At 39.5% G+C, this 19,181-nt stretch overlaps 1 protein-coding gene across 2 annotated transcripts in view; it reads left to right on the top strand.

Annotated features, from left to right (window-relative positions):
• Positions 1 to 2,174: 2,174 nt before the first annotated feature.
• The window catches only part of LOC149158080 (uncharacterized), a 211,929-nt gene continuing 194,922 nt past the window's right edge, over positions 2,175 to 19,181 (top strand). The window contains exon 1 of one of the 2 annotated variants that reach the window (XM_089436104.1): positions 2,175 to 3,817. In XM_089436104.1, coding sequence (XP_089292230.1) covers positions 2,616 to 3,817 — 1,202 coding nt within the window. In that variant the 5' untranslated portion in view covers positions 2,175 to 2,615. The remainder of the gene's footprint in view (positions 3,818 to 19,181) is intronic. The other variant, XM_089436105.1, reaches the window with a different exon arrangement.

Raw genomic sequence — 19,181 nt, 5'->3', positions numbered from 1 at the left:
TATATACATGTGTGTGTGTTTCTTTCTTTTGGAACTAATGGAATACACAAGTGGGTGGACTTCCTGCTCTCCCTGATTCAGACACCTTACACAACCAGCTTCCAGCTTCCAGCAGATTCACGGATGACGTTAGGGAGCCAAGGTTAATGCTCTGCTTGCCTAAATGGGAGGTTTACCACACGGGGGTTACTACCGTGTGGACCTGAAGGGGCAGACATGACTCTCAACCTCACTGCTGCATTAGAGGCTGTCCATCATTTTGGTTAGGGAGCAAGGCAACTTACTGGAGGTATAAGGTTACCACTGGCTGTAGTGGGCCTACAGGGCTACCAGGCATGACCTCCCAGCCTCCTAGTGTTGGTAGTGGTTGTCCCTTTGCCGATCATCTATTTATCCATCCTGTGCCACAGACTTGTCTAGCTCTATGTTGGTATCTGACTTGTTGTTTGGTGTCTGACTTTATGTTGGTTGTCTTGCCTTCATTTTCTAGATTTGGCTAAGGCACAAAGCCCTGTTTGGCTAACCCGGGCACCTAGCCCACTGTCTTCACGATGAGCTAGGGTAGAGTACCCTAATTAATGATAGCCCCACATCGACTCAGTGCCTTAGTGATTCCATGACAAGGCATAGGGGTGTTGAGGCCCTTTTTAAAGGTGTGACGTACTATTATTCGCACCCAATGGCTTACGGCTCAATGTTGCTTCAAGCTCAATATTGCCTGCACGGAGTGAGCCACATACGAGTATGGTCAATTTCATTCCTGAGATGGCGTCAAACCCAGGAACACCATGCCTTGTTGGTGTCATTGTCTAGCTCTATGTTGGTATCTGACTTCCTTGTTGGTTGTCCAGATCTATGTTGGTATCTGACTTCCTGGTTGGTTGCTTTCTGGGAAATATACATCTAAAGGCTGGTTGGTCTTGTACTCAAGCGACACAAGGTTTATTCCGTCCATCACCACTATAACCACTAGGCACACCATGCTACCTCTAACCTAGACAAAGATTAGTCAAGGGGATTAGTTGAGGGTATTGACCCAAAGACACTATGATATTTTACATAAGTCGAGGGTATTGACCCAAAGACATTATAATATTTTACATAACATGCTTGCAAAATCAACTACATCCTTCGAGCCAATAATTTTCAATTATAACTGAATGCTCTATAAAATAAATTCAATCACATATACACTTCGTTTTTAAATAATCAAATTGGTAAAAAAAAATTATTTCTTTATATAGCCTTTATTTAAGGATACAATATAATTTTGCTAGCCTTTATTGAACAATACAATATAATTTTGCTAACAATACAAAAATTGTGTACTATATTTTTAAAAATTATATATATATATATATATATATATATTATAAGTGAAAAAATATTATAACAATACTTAGAAACATTGGGAACCATCTATTTTATAGCTATACAATGAAAATGAATAAATTAATTAGTAAAAAACACTAATATTTTTATGTATTTAATTCTTTCCCAATTACAACAAAACAATTAATGTTAAATTTTTTTTCCATTCCGATAAATAATTTATTAAAAATTGTAATTACAAGTTCACCAGAGATTTTTCGGCGAAAATCACATGAGAAACCATTTGTCGACGCGTTTCGAACCAACCAGTTTGGTTCATCGTTAGGACAAGTTGAAGAATCTGAATTCTTCAACTTGTCCTGACGATGAACCACACTGGTTGGTTCGAAACGCGTCGACAAATCTTCGACTTGTCATGACGATGAACCACACTGGTTGGTTCGAAACGCGTCGACAAATGGTTTCTCATGTGATTTTCGCCAAAAAAATCTCTTCTAAACTTGGTATGGATCACATAAGCCTCAACTCTACACTTGTAATTAAATCTTCAACTCTACCATTGTAATTACCTTTAATTAGGAAAATAATATCCATACGACCGTTTAACATTATAATCGATTTAAATGCTACATAAATCTTTACGATTTTTAAAAAATCAATAAATCAGGATAACATTTTACCTTACCGAAAAATTAAACAAAAAATTAAATTTATCTATCTATTTCCAATCCATTGAGACAGGAAAAATAAAGAGTCTAATATAACGCAACTCGACAATAAATTAAAATATACCAACAAATTTGACTGTTAAACTCAATTGCAAAGATATTCTCTTTGATTTCTTTCTCAATCAACAAAACCCGAAAGAGGGGCACCTCAGCAAATGAAAAGAAAAAATATTCTGCAGGGCATCCATTGAAGGGAATAATCATCCGGGTTTTCGTTCGATGCATTCCGAGGCGCAATCCGATCCGATCTGTGATGTGATATTATATGGAAAAAAGCTTTTTCGGTACTTCAGAATAACATTCGATCTCCATTAAAACCGGTCGATCCTGTTTGTCGTCGGGCGACATGCCACGCCACTGCCGTTCTTCCCCTTTCAAAATTGCCCCTTTTTGGGTCTAAATTCCGGAATTCCATAAACATATTTATCTTCTCCGCCCCCGGAGCTCCCCGTTGAGCTCGATTTCCGCTATGCAATCGACGGAATTCATCAGCCACTGGAGGTTTGGGGTTTTGAAGCCTCGTTTCTCCGGGAAAGAGCTTATTTTTAATTTTGTATGAAGGAAGGCGGAGACCTTTGGGATTGTGAGGATCGAGGCAGAAGCATGGGTTCGGAGGATATGAATCTGGTTTCGTCTCAGAGGATAGAAACAGCTCTTAATTCCCAGCGGGTCTACCAGCCCGACCATTTACAATATCGCTGCGCGCCCTCGATGGTAAATCAGAGGCGGGGAGATTCGGGACGGAAAGCCCGACCCGCCGGCGTGAGCGGTTTCGTTGAACCAGGCGGCAAGCTGTATGCGAACGATCGGGATAGGTATCTTGCTCCTCAGAGGGATTTCAGAAGCGGTATGTACAGCGCCGATGATGGTAGGCAGGATGGTATGGTCGTGGAACCGGATTCCCGGCGGGGGACTGTGAACATGAACATGAACATGAACAGTGGCGGTTTACAGATGAGAGGCATGCTCGGCCGGAATGCTGGAGGGAGAACGGGCCAGCCGGAGTGGGGCGATCGGGTTGGCGTGATAGGTGGCGATGGAAGTGCAGGGTCACAGAGCGAAGAAGGGTCCGAGGACGAGGATGACGATGAGGATGATGGTGACGGGGAAATGGAAGGAGAAGTGGAGAGAATGCAAGACTCCATGGCTGCCAATGACAATAGCGGCAACAATAACAACGGCAGCAACAATAACGGCAGTAGTGTCCATGGCGGTCTAGAGGGCTTTCAGAAATCAAATTTAGATCGTGAGGGCGGTATTCCGAAGACCGGTTTGCAAAACCACCATACTTCTCTAAATATGTTTCTGTCGCCCCCGTTTCTCAATTCCTTCCCGTCGCCCTCGGGTGCCCCTGCATTGCTAGACGCCACGTCAGCGGCACAAAATGGAGGGGCAGGGGCAGGGGCAGGAGGAGGGGTGGCTGCATCCTCTGGGTTTTATAGAGATGGGTTGGTGAAGGAACCTCCTGCACTGCCCAGAGAAAATAATAACAGCAGCGCCACCGCGAACACGGCTTCTTTACATGAACATCACCAAGCAAGGATTCCCCCTGGCTTGCACCACGAGGGGACCCTTCCAGTTGCCTCTGTGCCCGACGCCGATAACTATTACACTCAATTGCTGCAATCAACCGCGTCACTTGCTCCGAAGGACGCGGGAGTGGACGAGGGAGGTGCGTTCGGAGAAAGGAAAGGCACGACCGCAAGCACAGAGTCATCAGAATCCTCGCTGCGGATTATTCTATCCGATCCTCTCACGTAAGTGCCGTTGCCCTTTTTCTTGTGTGTTTATTTTATCCATAGAAAATAATGTTACACATATCTATTCCAAATAATACATCGCGAAGGGTGCAGAAAGAAACTTATCGGAAATATCACGTAAAATATTGGCAATCATAACTTGAACCTGAAAAAGGCCGTCAACTTGAGAAACTTCGAAAATATCGGGGAGAACTTGGTGATATTTGCAAGGAGTTGGGCAATTCGTATTTTCTGTCTATCTGATGTTTTGCAGTTTTGTCATTTTTTCATGACAGCAGTTATATTTTGTTGTTTCGGCAAGCTTTTTTAACAATCAAAATCAATTCCCCTGAATTCTTTTTATTTTCTTTTGCAAATGCTTTGAAAAATATGGTCTGAGGTGTTGCATTGCATTGAGAGTTCACAAAGAGATAGCAAAACAATTCCCAACTCGAACAATAAAGAGATAAACCAGTACCAGGGAAGTGCAACACTCGAAGAGAAATCAGCCAAGAGAAGTGTAGCCCTAGAGTGAGTTAGAGAGGGAAATAAACCCAAGCACAAGAGAGCGCACCTTTGTTGTACTTAGGCAAAACACTTTATCAAAAATGAAAGGTAGTCACATGAAGATCAATCTCAAATGAGAGTTGTGTTTTTATAGATTGCTTAAAAGTAGGGCCCTTTTTGTAGTAGGGGTTATGAATCTACGTGTACAAGGTCAGCCCTAGCCAAACCTAGAAACACAATAATTATTACAATGTAAGCAAGGTTGGCTGTGGCTGAAAGGGAATCTTATAATATTTTAAACATTTCTCTCACTTAGGTGTCATGCTGAGCCTTGAGGGGTACGTAATATAGTATATACCAAAATTACCCGTAACCCAAGAACAAGTTAGATAGAGAGAGAACCTAAGAACAAGTGAGTTAGAGAGAGAAATAATCCCAAGCAGAAGAGAGTGCAACATAGGTGCCCTTGGGAAAATTGTTTTATCAAGATTGAAAGACAGTCACAGAATGATCAAATCTCAAATGAGAGTTGTGTATTTATAGACAGCTTAAGACTAGTGCACTTTTCCCAAGAGGGGTTACAAATCTACGTGTACAAGGTCAGCCCTAGCCAAACCTATAAATATAATAATGAGTACAATGTAAGCAAGGTTGGCCACAAAATGATCAAATCTCAAATGAGAGTCGTGTATTTATAGACAGCTTAAGAATAGGGCACTTTTCCCAAGAGGGGTTACAAATCTACGTGTACAAGGTCAGTCCTAGCCAAACCTATAAATATAATAATGAGTACAATTTAAGCAAGGTTGGCTGTGGCCGAAAGGGAAGGCTACACTGTTTTAAACGTATTAGCTGCGATGCTTGAGCCTTGAGGGCTAGGTATTTCACAAAAATTGCCTGTAACCTGCACTTGGCCTCATCCCTTTGAAACTCATGCCTATCATGGCAGACTACAGCAAGAATTGAACCCTGATGGAGTGCTTAATACTCTAATCTCACATGTGAAGCAACATCTTGTTGGCAATTCATCTGGATTCACCATTTATGGCCTTCTAAAAGTCTTCATTAATAGTCCTAGGAAAAGGTCTAAACTTTCCGTTTCATAACAAATTTGATAGTTACAGCAGCAAACAATGTCAAAACTCTACAAACAAAGGGAGAAAAAAAGACAGAAGCAGCGCTTCTCTATGGGCTTGAAGCAATATCATTTACTACATTTTGGGGAGAAAAAAGACAGAAGCAGCGCTTCTCTATGGGCTTGATCATTTACTGCATATTAGCTTCCAAATCCCTGAAAAAACATGTACACCTTTATCTCCAAATGCAGGGTCTTGTTCCAGATCAATATTATGTACGTATATGACGAATGGCTAAATGCCAAATGATGTAATATCTAAGGTTGTACGTTGAATGATAATTTTAAAAAATACACATAGGCTGCAGAAGATAATGACAAAAGAATGAGGGGCTGTGACTCCATAAGAGGGGAAAGAAAGGGGACTTAAGGGGCTCAAAGCCGAAGTCCTCAACTTTGTTTAATTAGTGCTCTTTAATCCATGTTTAATTTTCTCCTAAGCTTTGGATAATCGCATGGAGGAGGTATATGGGCTCTCCATAGAGATATGTGGCCCTTTCATGCCATGCAAACTTATGCCATACCTTTTTGCTATGCAAGCAAATTATCATTCAGTCAGGGGAAATCGAGAGACTTATCTCTTAGTAAACTACTATGAACCTACTGTAATCAAATTATACCAAGCTATAGCTTAGCCACATGGCATGGATTAAAGAAATTGTCACTGTATGGAATGATTATTGTTGTCACTGAGGAATTTCACTACAATTGATAATCCCTGGAATCCAAGTAGTGAGATTTCCAAGCCAACCTGTGCTGGAGTTATGGAGGGAAGGGGGATAGCTTGAGGGACTGTTGATCAGAGAATGGGGTCCCCCTTGTGTTGTGCTGGTAGATGGGGAAAGAGAGTTGTGGATTGGGACCACTATAGGAGTGTTATTGATTGTGAACCTTTGAATTGGGCTATGAGAAGAGAATTAGAGCCAACCATAGGAAGAGTTCACCCTTGTAGATTCATAGCCTCAACTTGGGGGTAGCCTCATTTGCAGAGAGATTTGGTGCAGCAAGAAGTCTATGGTTGGCTGGAACATCTTTCTTTTACAGCTAGTTAGTGGACACCTTCTAGACAAATAACTTATAAGTGTTCATGAATGTATTGTGCTGAATTAATGTTGTTTTTGTTATGGATTTTATTACTTGATGGTTTGTTCCAATGTTGCACTAATTGTTATCGGGATAATTTCGGTGCGGGGAAGAAATCGGAAGAAATCGGGAAAAAATCATAACATACAAATATATATATATATATATATATATATATATATATATTTAATATCTAAACCATCTACAACATAAAATAAATACATTGACACATAAATATGATAAAAGAACTAATATAAGATGTTTAATATCATTTCTAGTGTTACATCACACATAACAGTGAATCATGTCCTGAATAGTAAGTCCTGACTCCTGAGTCCCAACTCAACCTCAAAATATCAACAAAAAATATAATAATGTATCTCATGAGTCATAATGTCATATACAATGAAATGAACAAAATAACTAAACTCTAATACTATTGATTTCCTCTGCCCCTCTTGCGAGAAAATGCCATAGCTTTCCCTTTCCCTCTAGATGTAGATGTTGGTGCTGGTGGAGTTGGCAGTGGACTCTGCTGTGCTCTAGAAGCTGAAAAACTAGGAGTAGGAGCTATAGGAGGTAGACCATGTCCTCTACTGGTGGCAGGGGTAACCTGGGCAGGGGGTGTCACCTCCTCCTCCTATTGCTCCTCCTCCTCCTCTTCCTCCACTACATCCTGCACTAACCAATCATCAACAGACTCCATGAGAGGCCTCTCGGCCTCAACCCTCCATGCAGCAGTGGTGTCAATCCCATCCAATGAGATGGCCTCCATATCAGGTGTCCTCTCAAGTTGCCTCACCCACAATCGAAGATTGTAGTAGACGTAGACCATGTCATTAAGTCGCTGGGACTCCAACCTGTACAAAGATCATGAAATAATAATTATAAAAAAAATTGTTTAATGAATTCAAAAAATTATTTGGAAATTTGCAATATTTTAAATTTATAAGTGTTAACCTGTTGCGCTTCTTGTTGTGTATTTTTTCAAATACACTCCAGTTGCGCTCACATCTTGAGGAGCCACATGTTTGGCTGAGGATTCGAATGGCAAGCTTTTGCAGAAGGGGTACCCTGGGACCATACATTCTCCACCAGGCATCTACAACAAAATTACAAATAAAATTTTAAATAAACATAAGAAAAAAAGGGAATTTGAAGAGAATGAAATTTGAAACAAACTTAAAAATACCTGGCATTTTAATCATCCTATCAGTCACAACCATGTCAAAGCCAAATGTGCCACCTGCCATCTTATATGTCTCAATTTCTTTAGAGATTTCTGTACGTTCTGCTGGAGATCGCACCATCCTCTAGGCAATGGTTAAGAATCCATCCATCATCTCAACATCAAATACGAACCCACATGCATAAGAAAATGTGGGGTTCAGGTAGATCCCTGCAGCATGAATGGGACGATGGAGTGTGTTGTTCCATCGTTCATCAATCACTCCCCATAGGAGGAGTTGTCTCTGAAACCCTTCATCTCCCTTATCATCATAGTAGATTCGAATGGATTCTTTTGCCCTGTCCATGGCCTCATGCAAATAGCCCATTGCGGACTTCTCACCATCAACTAATCGGAAGGACCTTTACCAAAGGTTCAGTAATAACGCACACCTCCTGCACTCCCGCCCAGAAGTCTTTCTGATATGAAACTAGTCTGCATATGGCCTCTCCCTCTGGTTTGCGGCTCATTGTCAAAGCATGCCACTCCTCTGAAAGAAACATTCTCTTCACATCCCACATAGAATTCAAGAGGGATTGAAGAGATATGAAACTGGTGGCAAACCGTGTAATGGAGGGGTGCACCAACTCTTTGTTGTTGGTGAATTTTCTCATCAAGCTAAGCACAAATGTATGATTATATATAAATTTTGTAATGCTTTTGGATGACTCAACAATATCTTTGACAAAGGAAATTTTCCCTATGTCCTCCAACATCAAATCAATACAATGTGCAGCACAAGGTGTCCAAAATAAAGTAGGATGCCTGTCCATAAGCATCCTGCCAGCAACAACATAATTTGCAACATTATCCGTTATGACTTGGACAACATTTTCTGCACCCACCTCCAAAATAAACACATCCAGCAAATCACATAAAGTTCTTGCATCTTTGATTTGTGCAGATGCATCAATAGATTTGATAAACATAGTCCCCTTGGGACAACTAACCAAGAAGTTTATAAGGGTTCTCCCCTTTTGGTCAGTCCAACCATCTGACATCACAGTGCATCCTGTTTGTGCCCATGATTCCCTAAAATCCTCCAATCTTTTGGTGCAGTCAAGCTTTTCATTTTGAAGAATCCGGCCTCTAATGTCATGATAAGAAGGGATTTTGTACCCTGGGCCAACAGTGGCAATAGCATCAACAGCAGGCTGGAAAAATGGATTATTCCTTACAATGCTGAAAGGAATATCACTCCAAAGGAGAAATTTGGCTAGCAACTTGTCAGCTTGTTCTTTCTCAGTTTTTTTAAGCATTGAAGTGATAGATGGCTGTGAACCAGGTGTGGTTCGAGGAACAAAAAATGATGAGGCAGCTACCGGGTTGGTTGATGCTGCAGTAGAACCACTGCCACTTCCTTGTTCAACTGACTTTTTTAGTCGCCTCTTCATTTCTGCTTTGGCCTTTTTTGTGTGGTCTAAATTTTCCAATGATTTCATGGCTCTTTGGATGATTTCATGATTTGTTTCTGTGTAAGGCCCTACATCAAATCCAGGGATTTGTGCAAGGTGATACTTCAATATGTACACCCCCCCCTTGACATATGGTGCCTACACAACTTGGAAGACAAGTTTATTCTATCATTCACTCCATCAGGTTCACCAAATTCCCACAGATGATCCAATTTCCTTGGCATGTTTGACTTTGAACTTTGAAGTTGAAAACTTGAATGGTGTTTCAGGGAACCTATGGAAAAATAAGGATTACAATTTACAAGTTACAAACTTACAATTTACATTGTACAAAAACTAAAAAAAAATTACATACAATTTAAGAAACCCCATTCCAAACCCAACCAAAAAAACTAAAAAAAAATTACATTGGACAAATGTCTAAAACCCCATTCCAAACCCAACCAAAAACATAGAAAAAAAACAATGGGTTATCCAGATTCCAAACCCATCCAAAAACATAAGAAAAAAACCAAAACAAAGTTACAAAATAGTGAAAACACAAAACGTTGGTGCCCATACCGGTTTTATGGAGAAAATTCGTCTCCTCCTTAGCTCACACTTTGTTTTTCTCCTCCAGTTAGCGGATTCAGCTCCAAAATTACCAAGAGCTCACTCCAAGACTCCAAACCCCCGTCGCGCGCCTGTCTGTTGTCCAAATGAAAAATAAAATCGTGTTTTTCTAGTTAAAATACGCGCTGCCCGACATAGCAAAGATTTTTATTGAAAAAATCGCGATTTTCCATAAAAACCAGCCAAAAAATATATGCGTTTTTATCGTGCGATAATATCGTTTTTAAAAAAAAAATCGCGATAAAACGAGTTTATCGCGATTAGTGCAACACTGGTTTGTTCAGTCCTATTTGCAGGTGTAACCTAGCAATTGTCATTTTGTGGTGCCATTGCTATTGAATGACAAGTTTTTCTTACATAAGTCTGCATTGTCATGCATGCAAGTATTAATTAATAGCAGGAGAATGAGGAAAGGTATCAAAGAAACAATTTTAGAGTGAAAAATTGGTGGTTTCAAGATGTACCCCACATCTTCAAAATGCATAGAGGGTATTGGGTACATTACATTTTGGCTTTTGAAAACTATGCATTAGTTGATTAATGCCCAGTGCTTTTTTTAGATTTGGATAATATGACATCACTGATCTGCGATGATATAGCTTAATTTTTATCAAATTTTATTTCTTGTTTGTGTTACAGTTACACAAATGGTGGGTGCAATTGAAATTGCTAGAAGAATCTAGTGTGGGTGTGGCACTTGTTTGGTACTTTAGGAATTGAAGAATCAGAACGCCAACTCCTTTTTTAACATAAATATATAATTAAAACTAAAATCTATTTGATATTTTTTTAAAAGTTAAATGAAATATCAATTAAAGAATATCCATTGTTTAGCTTCATATTCATATTTCCCTTAGGGGAATGGGACAAAACCACTGAATTCATTGAAGCTTAAATGATTCCAATTGCTAATAGATAGCATTGTCAAATTATATATATTTAGGCTATAACACCAAACTACTATGGGCCAAGATGGAGAGTGGTGAGAAGAATGAAATCAATTCCTCTAATTGCTAGAGGAGAGACAAAACTTACTAGTTGTGGAATACAGTGCAATGTGAACACTTATAATTTATATCGCAGAACTATGATAATGCATGAGTTGTGATTGCTAGATACAAAGAGAGACCCATCAAATACATAAAGACACATTACATATGAATTTCAACCTTTAAGATAAGAGCTACAATTTTCTAGAAGATAGACTACGCTAAGGCAACTCACCCTACAAAACTTATAAAATACAATATTGATACAGACATGATGATTATTAGCAAATAATACAATATTGCTCAATTTTTTATCATTAGCAAATAATTACTATGTAAATTGTGTGCTCAATGTTCTTGGAGATGATGGGAAAAGTTATTCAAAACATGTAGCTAGGGGGTAAATCTAATATAGGCCGAATTAGGTGAGGATTCTTCTACAAGTAAAAGTAGAAAGGTCAAACAATTGAAATTTTAAGAGTGCCCAGAGCCCGTAGTCAAGAAGAAACAAATGGTTTAGCTAGGTGTTACCTTTCACATTGATATGAGTGGTAAAGGTATATTTATAGTGGGTAACACATCCCATTTTCTTGGCTTGAGGGTGGTTGAGCATAGTGATCCTCCTTAAGGGATCATCTGTGTATGGGTGTTATACATTGTTTATGTTGGTTCATTTGGTGGATTATCTCTGTCTGTTCTTTCCTTTCATGGTTACATATGGATAATGGTGACATAGTCTTTGGCACTATGATGATTGGTGGATGGCATATCCATTTACACTATTCTCTTCCTATCACATATTTACCTCACATGATCAACGTTGGCTTAGTCATGGTTTTGATGTTATGTGGCTATTGTTGAAGTGCTGTTGTTTCAAATATTATTTTTAATTTTGGTATTTCTATTGGAAGGATTTATAATCTATGAAAATCATGTTTTCTTGGATCACTTTGGGTCCCCTATGACTATTTTGGAGTATTTTAAGGGGTCTTTTCTTGGTTATTCCAATACTACTTAGTATTTACAATAGCTTTGAAATGGATTGCTAACCATTCATTGGTAGAATTTATCTTCCAAAAAAAGCACCTTGATTTGGATTGGATCATTATATTATTTGTCATCCATCTCGATGCTTTACGAATAGAAAAATTGGAGGAATTGGCTTGCAGGTCATTTTTAAGTGAAAAACTTTAAGATCCATTTTTAGGCCTTAAATGACCACTTTTTGTTGTCTTGGACTTATTATGGACCTAGATTCCATAATCTACACATTGAAACTATACCTTTACAATGGTGCAAGAATCGCGTCAATTGGAGCTTGTATGAGGAAGTTATGCCTCCTGGAAGTTGATCTATCATGATTGACCACCATAATTTGAGAGGACGCCACGTCAACTCCAATTACTCATGGAAAAGGGGCTAGCCATGTGGGAACCATGAAGAAGACTTTAGAAGAGTCGAGTTGTAACTCATGTTGAGGGTTGGATGGGTAAAATGTAACTCCTAGTTGGCTATTGTGTTGTGTTATAACTAGGCCACTAAGAGGAAAAGGGGTTTGATTCTATTTGAGTGCATTTTGTTTCATAGTAGAGCAGAGTTGTTGAAAATGGTTTTTATTGATGTCAAAAGTTGTCCAAATGAAAAATAAAGTTACATAGTCAAATAGCATGTTTCGAGACCTTTCTAACCATATATTATGCCATCTGGAAATGATAGCTTTAAAAACCGAAACCGGTGACCCAATTGGTCCACCTAATAAATCGGGTTTCAAATCGGAACCGGTCAAACCGGGACTAGTAAGATCTCAATGAACCGGTTTTAAAGAAAAACCCATGAGTGGTTGTAGATGTATTTTGTAATGCACTTGGCATGCTCTACAATGTTTTTTACCCACTCCACTTTGCCTATGTCCTCAAGCATGAGGTCTATGCAATGTGCAACACACGGAGTCCAAAATATGGTCATATTTTTGGACTCAAGCATCTTTCCAGCAATACCATAGTTTGAGGCATTATCTGTGATGACCCGCACAACATTTTGCTCCCCCACTTCTTAAATAATCTCATCCAAAAGCTCAAATAGAAGGGTTGCATCCTCCACCTTATCAGATGCATCAACTGATCTCATAAACATGGTTCCTTGAGGGCAAGAAACAAGGAAATTAATGATAGTGTGGTTCTTTCCATCAGTTCATCCATTTGACTTGATGGAACAACCTATTTTGAGCCATGACTCTCTATACTCAGCCAAATACTCATCAATGGAAGAAATATCTTTTTGCAAAAGAGCTCCCTCAAGTCATGCATGGTAGGGCCTTTGAAGCCCTTTCCTGTAGCTATAATAGAGTCCCACATAGCTTGGTAATAAGGTGAGCGAGCAACATTAAATGGGATATTTGCATCATACCACCATCTAGCAATGTTTTGATAAGAAATTTCTTTACATTGTTTTTTCCAATGTTGATCCAAAGTGGGTTGACGACTTGGCTGGGAGGAAGTGGGATTAATAGAGGCAGTGGTGGCAGAGAATGAGAAATAACTCTGGATGTTTGTTCTCTTTGTTCCTTTAGATTGTTGGCCAAGAGCGGGAGGAACACAATGAAAGGGGTCATTGGTGGAAGGGATAGAAGTGGAGATCATCATACCCTCTCTCTTTCATGGCTTCTAATAATTCCCTTTTCCTTGAAATTTCATCTTGGATGGCCTTCTCCCTAGCCTTATTCTCCTCAAACTTTTGAAACTTGGAAAGGTGTTCTACCCTAAGAGGACCTAGACCTAACACTTCATTTGGTGCTTCACATGGCTTTACTTGGCCTCTTATCCCAACTAAGTGTTGTTTCAATCTGAGAATACCCCCACCTCCAATAGGTTAATTGCAAAATTTGCATATCATTTTTCCATCAATCACATCATAATGAGCCCATGCAGTGTCCTTGGCTTTTGGAGCCATGTTGGCTTGAAATAATTAAAATTTGCAAAGAAATCTGCCATTTAAAAAAATTGTAGCTAAGAAAAATGGAAAAGCTAAGATAAATTTAGGAAAAAAAATGCATATGTAGCCTACAAAATTTGATAGCATAGAACACAAAAAAATTTAATACATGGACAATAGTGAAATGAGGAATTTTTCAATTGAAAATCCTTACCTGGAAATGAAAACTAGCTTTCTAGGCATCCTCTTGAAGATGCCAACTCTACTATCAGCTCCAAACTATCTCCAAAATAGCACCAACTCCAACTCCAAGCTTCCAAGATGACTACTCTAGCAAAAACTCAACACTCTCCAAGCTCCCAATCAAACTCACAAAAACTCCAAATGAGATGTGTGAGGCAAATCAGAAGGGTGAGCTCCTTTTAAAGGCTTGGAGAGGGTGTTTTTGGAGGGAAACAACCCTTATTTTCCCTCTTAAACACCCCAAAAGCTTCCTAAACCACCCTGTTTGGGTCCGTCGCGGCCTTGGCAAGGAACTGACCGGTTTAGGACTCAATCGACCTATTCTGTCCTAAACAGGTCGGATAGGACCGATTTTTGTGTAATTTGGGCGAAATGGACCCTTCAACCGAGTTTTTTGGCTAGTTTGACCTAGTCGCTCAATGAATTGGCCGGTTTCCGGTTCAAGCCGACTGATTTTTAAAACTATGTTGGAATGCATTTTAATTCCAATTTCCTAGCTCAAATGGGAGCATAATATATATGGTTGGAAAGCTTAGTTTGAGACCTTTCCAATGATATATGGCACTCCCTCTAACTCCTCATGGTTGAGAAGATATGCTTTAATACCCTGCCAGAAGTCAGCGCAGCCAGTGGGCAAGTTGGCCTTGTTTTTGGGGGTTAGAGGCACTATATATAGGCGTTGAGGAAGAGTTATTGACGGTATTCACTCAAGTGGAATTTGGGTCTGTTTTAGAGTAGCGAAGGAACAAATTTGAGTTCATACCTCATGAACCAGTAGTAAAGTAATGTCGAGTTGGAGCAACTTTCTATGGAAGGGTTTTGGCACATCTTTTGAAGGGTTTTTGGCATTGTTCTTGGGAAGGGTTTCTGGTTTGTTTTAAGGGCAAAGTGCTGGAGGTTTTAGGCCAAATTTCACTTCTGATTTGAGGGTCGAATTCTTGTGCGGAGAAGGCTGAACTCATGCCTATTTTGAGGGCCGATTGCAGGTGTCTTATGAGGCTGAGATGAGAGGATGTTGGACCAAGTTTTGTCCTTGTTTGATGCCAAGGTTTGGTTTAAATGAAAAAGGCCAAAACCTGTTCCTATTAAGGCCGATTTTCAGTACTATTTTGAAGACCTAGTTCAGTTCAAGGAAGCTGAGCCCTAGCCTTGTTGAAGGATTTTTATAGCCTAGTTATGAGGTTGAATCTTGTGTTAGTCCTTCTAGATTTGAAGGAGACCGAGCAAGTGAACAACAAGAACACTACCAAGGTCATATTATAGATGAGGATATTTATTGTGAACTAGCATTAGAGAGTGTCGAAGGGTGACCAGACCTAAACCCTGATGTTGTGTAAGCTGTTGAAATGTTTGAGGGTATGCAATTAAGAGCAAAATACATTAGGATCTGATTTGCAAGGAAAATGCATGTTGCTAAGTAGACTTCACTAGAATGAATAGGGGAGAAATAGATTATGACCTCACAACATCGAACTTGTGCAAGTATTGACCAATGTGCTACTAGGGTAAGATTGTGGATCATTGGAATGAGTAACTAAGTAAAGATCAGTGTTGTAGTGCACCTTGATTGTGGCAAGCCATAAAAAGAACAAGTTGCAGTGATCAAGCTTAAGGGAGCAAATCTAAGAGTAACATGGTTGGGTGACAACTCCTACTGAGGTAAGGCAATTGTGAAGTATCTTAAGTAGGTTGGTGCCTACAAATTGTAAGTTGGTGCTCAATTGAGGGGAATGGAGTCTCTTGTAGTTTGGTGTCTAAGAAGTTGTTAAGTTGGAGCTTAACTAGGAGACTGAAATCTCCAATAGGTTGGTGCCTATGAAAGTTGTAAGTTGGTGCTTACAAAGGATTGATGTCCTCACCTTCTTGACAGGTTGAAGCTTGCAACTTTTGTAAGTTGGTGCTTACAGAGGATTGGTATCCTCACAAATGGTTGTAATAAATTGAAGATTGTTTTCACGTTTTCTTCTTCAAGTGTTAACTTCAATGTTCCACCAAGTCTCCGGGACGGGGAGACGCGGGTGCGGGGAGATGCACAAAGGGGACGTGTGGGAGAACCCTGAAATTTTAGGGAAATTTAGGGGAGACGGGGGGACGTCGAGGTATATATAATATAATTTTTAATTATATATATTATATATATGTATATAATTTTGAAATTTTCATGTTCATATTCATTGTTCAATAATGCTAATTCATCAAGATTCAATACCATAAGATTCAATAATAAAATTCAATATGAAATATTCAAATACAATGTACATTGATCCATATCATTCATCATTCATCAATCATCATTCTATAATTTACATTGAATCATTGATTTAAAAATTAAATTGAAAATTGAAAATTCTGAATTCATCATTCATCATTCTAGTCTTCTAGATTCTAAATTGAACACTAAATTAAAATTTTCAATTTATAGAACTCAAAGTTTCAATCTCAAAAATAGTTAAGAGTGAAGAGTTGGTCATCAATATCTAGTGTCACAACTCAAATGTTAAAACTTAAAAGTAAAAATGGAAAATGAACACTGAAAATAAAATCAACTTCAAGGACTCAATCTCAATGATTGGTCCTCTACATCCATCTGCTGCATGAAGTCATCAGGAACATCAATGGGAATGTCATTATCTGAGTCAGAGTCACTCTCTTGAGTAACCAATGGAACTCCAACCAAACCATGCTGCAACTCATCTGGTCCATCCTCATCATCTATCTGTGCACTATCCTCTGGATCCACATCCCATCGTGTTGTTGGTCCCCTCCGATACTCTGGTGTCTTCCTATGTGCAAGACGTAGAGAACTATGCACTGCAACTAGCTTCTCTACTCTCCTAGAGGAAAGTCTATTCCTCTTGATAGAGTGGATGAAGCTATATGTGGACCAATTCCTCTCTGCTGCAGAGGAACTAGCAATCTGAAACAATAAGCGAATAGCAAGATGTTGGATCTTTGGAGCCTCATCCCCATGCATGGTCCACCAACCAATGGGGTCAGTCTGGCCTAAATCATTGCGATCTTCCCTTGCATCCGGCTTGTTGAAGGGACCATTGAGACTTGCAAATTGCATCCACTGTCTCCTAATGGATCTCCCTTCTTCTGAACTATACATCTTTGTAATGGCTGCTCGAAATCCCTTTTTGACCTCTGGATCTTCGATGGGAAGAATTCTACCACTTCTTGCCACATACCATTTTGGGTTGAGTGCATATGCCGCCATGTGCAAAGGTGTATTCATTCGATCCCACCTACGCTGAATAATGGGTCGAATTTGAGTCGTATAGAACTCTAAGGAAGGATCTTTCTCACGAATGGCCACCCTTACTTGATCCAACATACTATCAAAAGTCTCATAGATTTCTCCAAGAGTAGGAGAATCTGTGTCAGTGTAGCGAATGACCTCAACTACAGGACGTAAGAGTGACACCAAATAACCACAATCTGTCCACCAATCATTATCCAATATCTGAATCCTGATTTTCTTCCCTTCCTCTGTCTTGGATTTTGCCCATCTGTTCCAATCTGGAGTCACAACCATGGCCTGCAATGCTGACTGCACCTCCAACATCCTCTCTAATAAAAGAAAATAACTAGCATATCTGGTATCGGTAGGCTTGAGGAATTCCTTCCTCGCATGAGACCTGTACATGGCTAAGGAGGTGTGGTGATTGCAAATAAACATTTGCACATTTCTTGCAGCTGTCACCAAGTTAGATACCCACTCAATTTTGCCAATGTCTTTCAATGCATTATTGAGTGCATGCACACAACAAGGGGTCCAGAAAATATGTCTGTATGTACTTTGAATCATTAATCCTGCTGATCTACACACTGTTGCTGCATCTGTCACAACCTATACAACATTTGTAGAGCCAACCTCCTCTATAGCATCACGAAGAAGCTCAAATTGGAAAGCTGCATCTTTGCGCTTTCTAGAACAATCAATAGCTCTAAGAAAGAAAGGCCCCTCTCGGCAAGTGACTATGATGTTGATAAGTGGATGTTTGGCAATGTCTGTCCACCCATCCATAATAATAGAACAACCTTCCCTCACCCATGTTTGCCTCAAAGTTTCCTTTTGCACATTAATATTGGCCACTTGCCTTTCTAATATCATTGCGCTCAACTTATGTTCACCTGGGGGCACATATGAGGGTCCTGCTGTTGCAATTGCCTTGACCATCTCCTTGTAGTAAGGAGAATGACTAACATGGAAAGGAATTCCGTTGGCAAAAAGAAATTTGCCAATGGCATCATCTGTATCATCACGGTTCAACTTACTGTACATCCCTGCAAGAGTTGGTCACACTGCACAAGAGCGGGAACCCTTAGTCCCAATATGAGATTGTGGAGGCATATCTTTCTTTGATTTTCTTCTTGAGCTTGTGGCTTCATTAATTTTTTTTTGAGGTTGGGCCATGACATTTTTGCTTGAGAACATGCCCTTTGCATCTGCTGCCATTTGCATTCTCAAGACCTCTGATTTTTGCAGCAGTGTTAAATGTGAACATATGCTAACCCCTTTGCCACCTACACCCAAAACATGCATCCTGAGACGACTATAACTCCCAGCCCAAGAATGGGCACAAATGTTGCATTTCCAATGGCGTGTCCCACCTCTTGTGCTTTCCGGTTTTGGTTGGGTTGAAGAGCCAGTGATTTTGGTAGCATATAGCAAAAGAGGTTTGCTTGGATTGAATGTCCCCTTTGCATATTTTGCCAATGACTTTGATGGGGTTGGAGTCGTTGAAATGACATCAGCACTAGCTGTACTACTGACATGGGTTTCATTCTTTGTTGATGGCGTTTCAGTTTGAAGAGGACTTCTTGTTTCAGTTTGAGAATCATATTCATTTTCAGTTTGACTGTCACTGCCACTTTGGTTGCTGTCACTCATTTTGCAAATAGTTTATTTTGCAGATTTTGTATTATTTAATGCCCTGCAAGAAGGGTTTGCTTAAAAAAATTAAAATTTAAATGGTGAATTTAACAAACAATTTAAATTTTACAGTTCTGAGTTAAAAAAAATAAATTAAACAGTGAATTTGACAAACAATTGAATTTACAGTTTTGAGTTTTTTAATTTTTAATGCCATGTAAATGAGAAAACTTCAAAACTTTAACACTGAAACAGTGAAACATGAAAAAAAAATTAAAAAAAATTGCAGCCAAACTCATTGTGTACAGTCTGGAGCAGCTGCGTGGATTCTGGACAGGTCCTGAGCAGCTGCGTGGTCGT

The sequence above is a fragment of the Pinus tabuliformis genome, chromosome 5_2 (genome assembly GCF_031772625.1).
Source record: "Pinus tabuliformis cultivar Carrire ecotype Pingquan chromosome 5_2, CPIR1, whole genome shotgun sequence".
Taxonomy (NCBI): domain Eukaryota; kingdom Viridiplantae; phylum Streptophyta; class Pinopsida; order Pinales; family Pinaceae; genus Pinus; species Pinus tabuliformis.
Note: the sequence above shows the minus strand (reverse complement) of the source record. Positions and strands in the feature narration are given on the sequence as shown.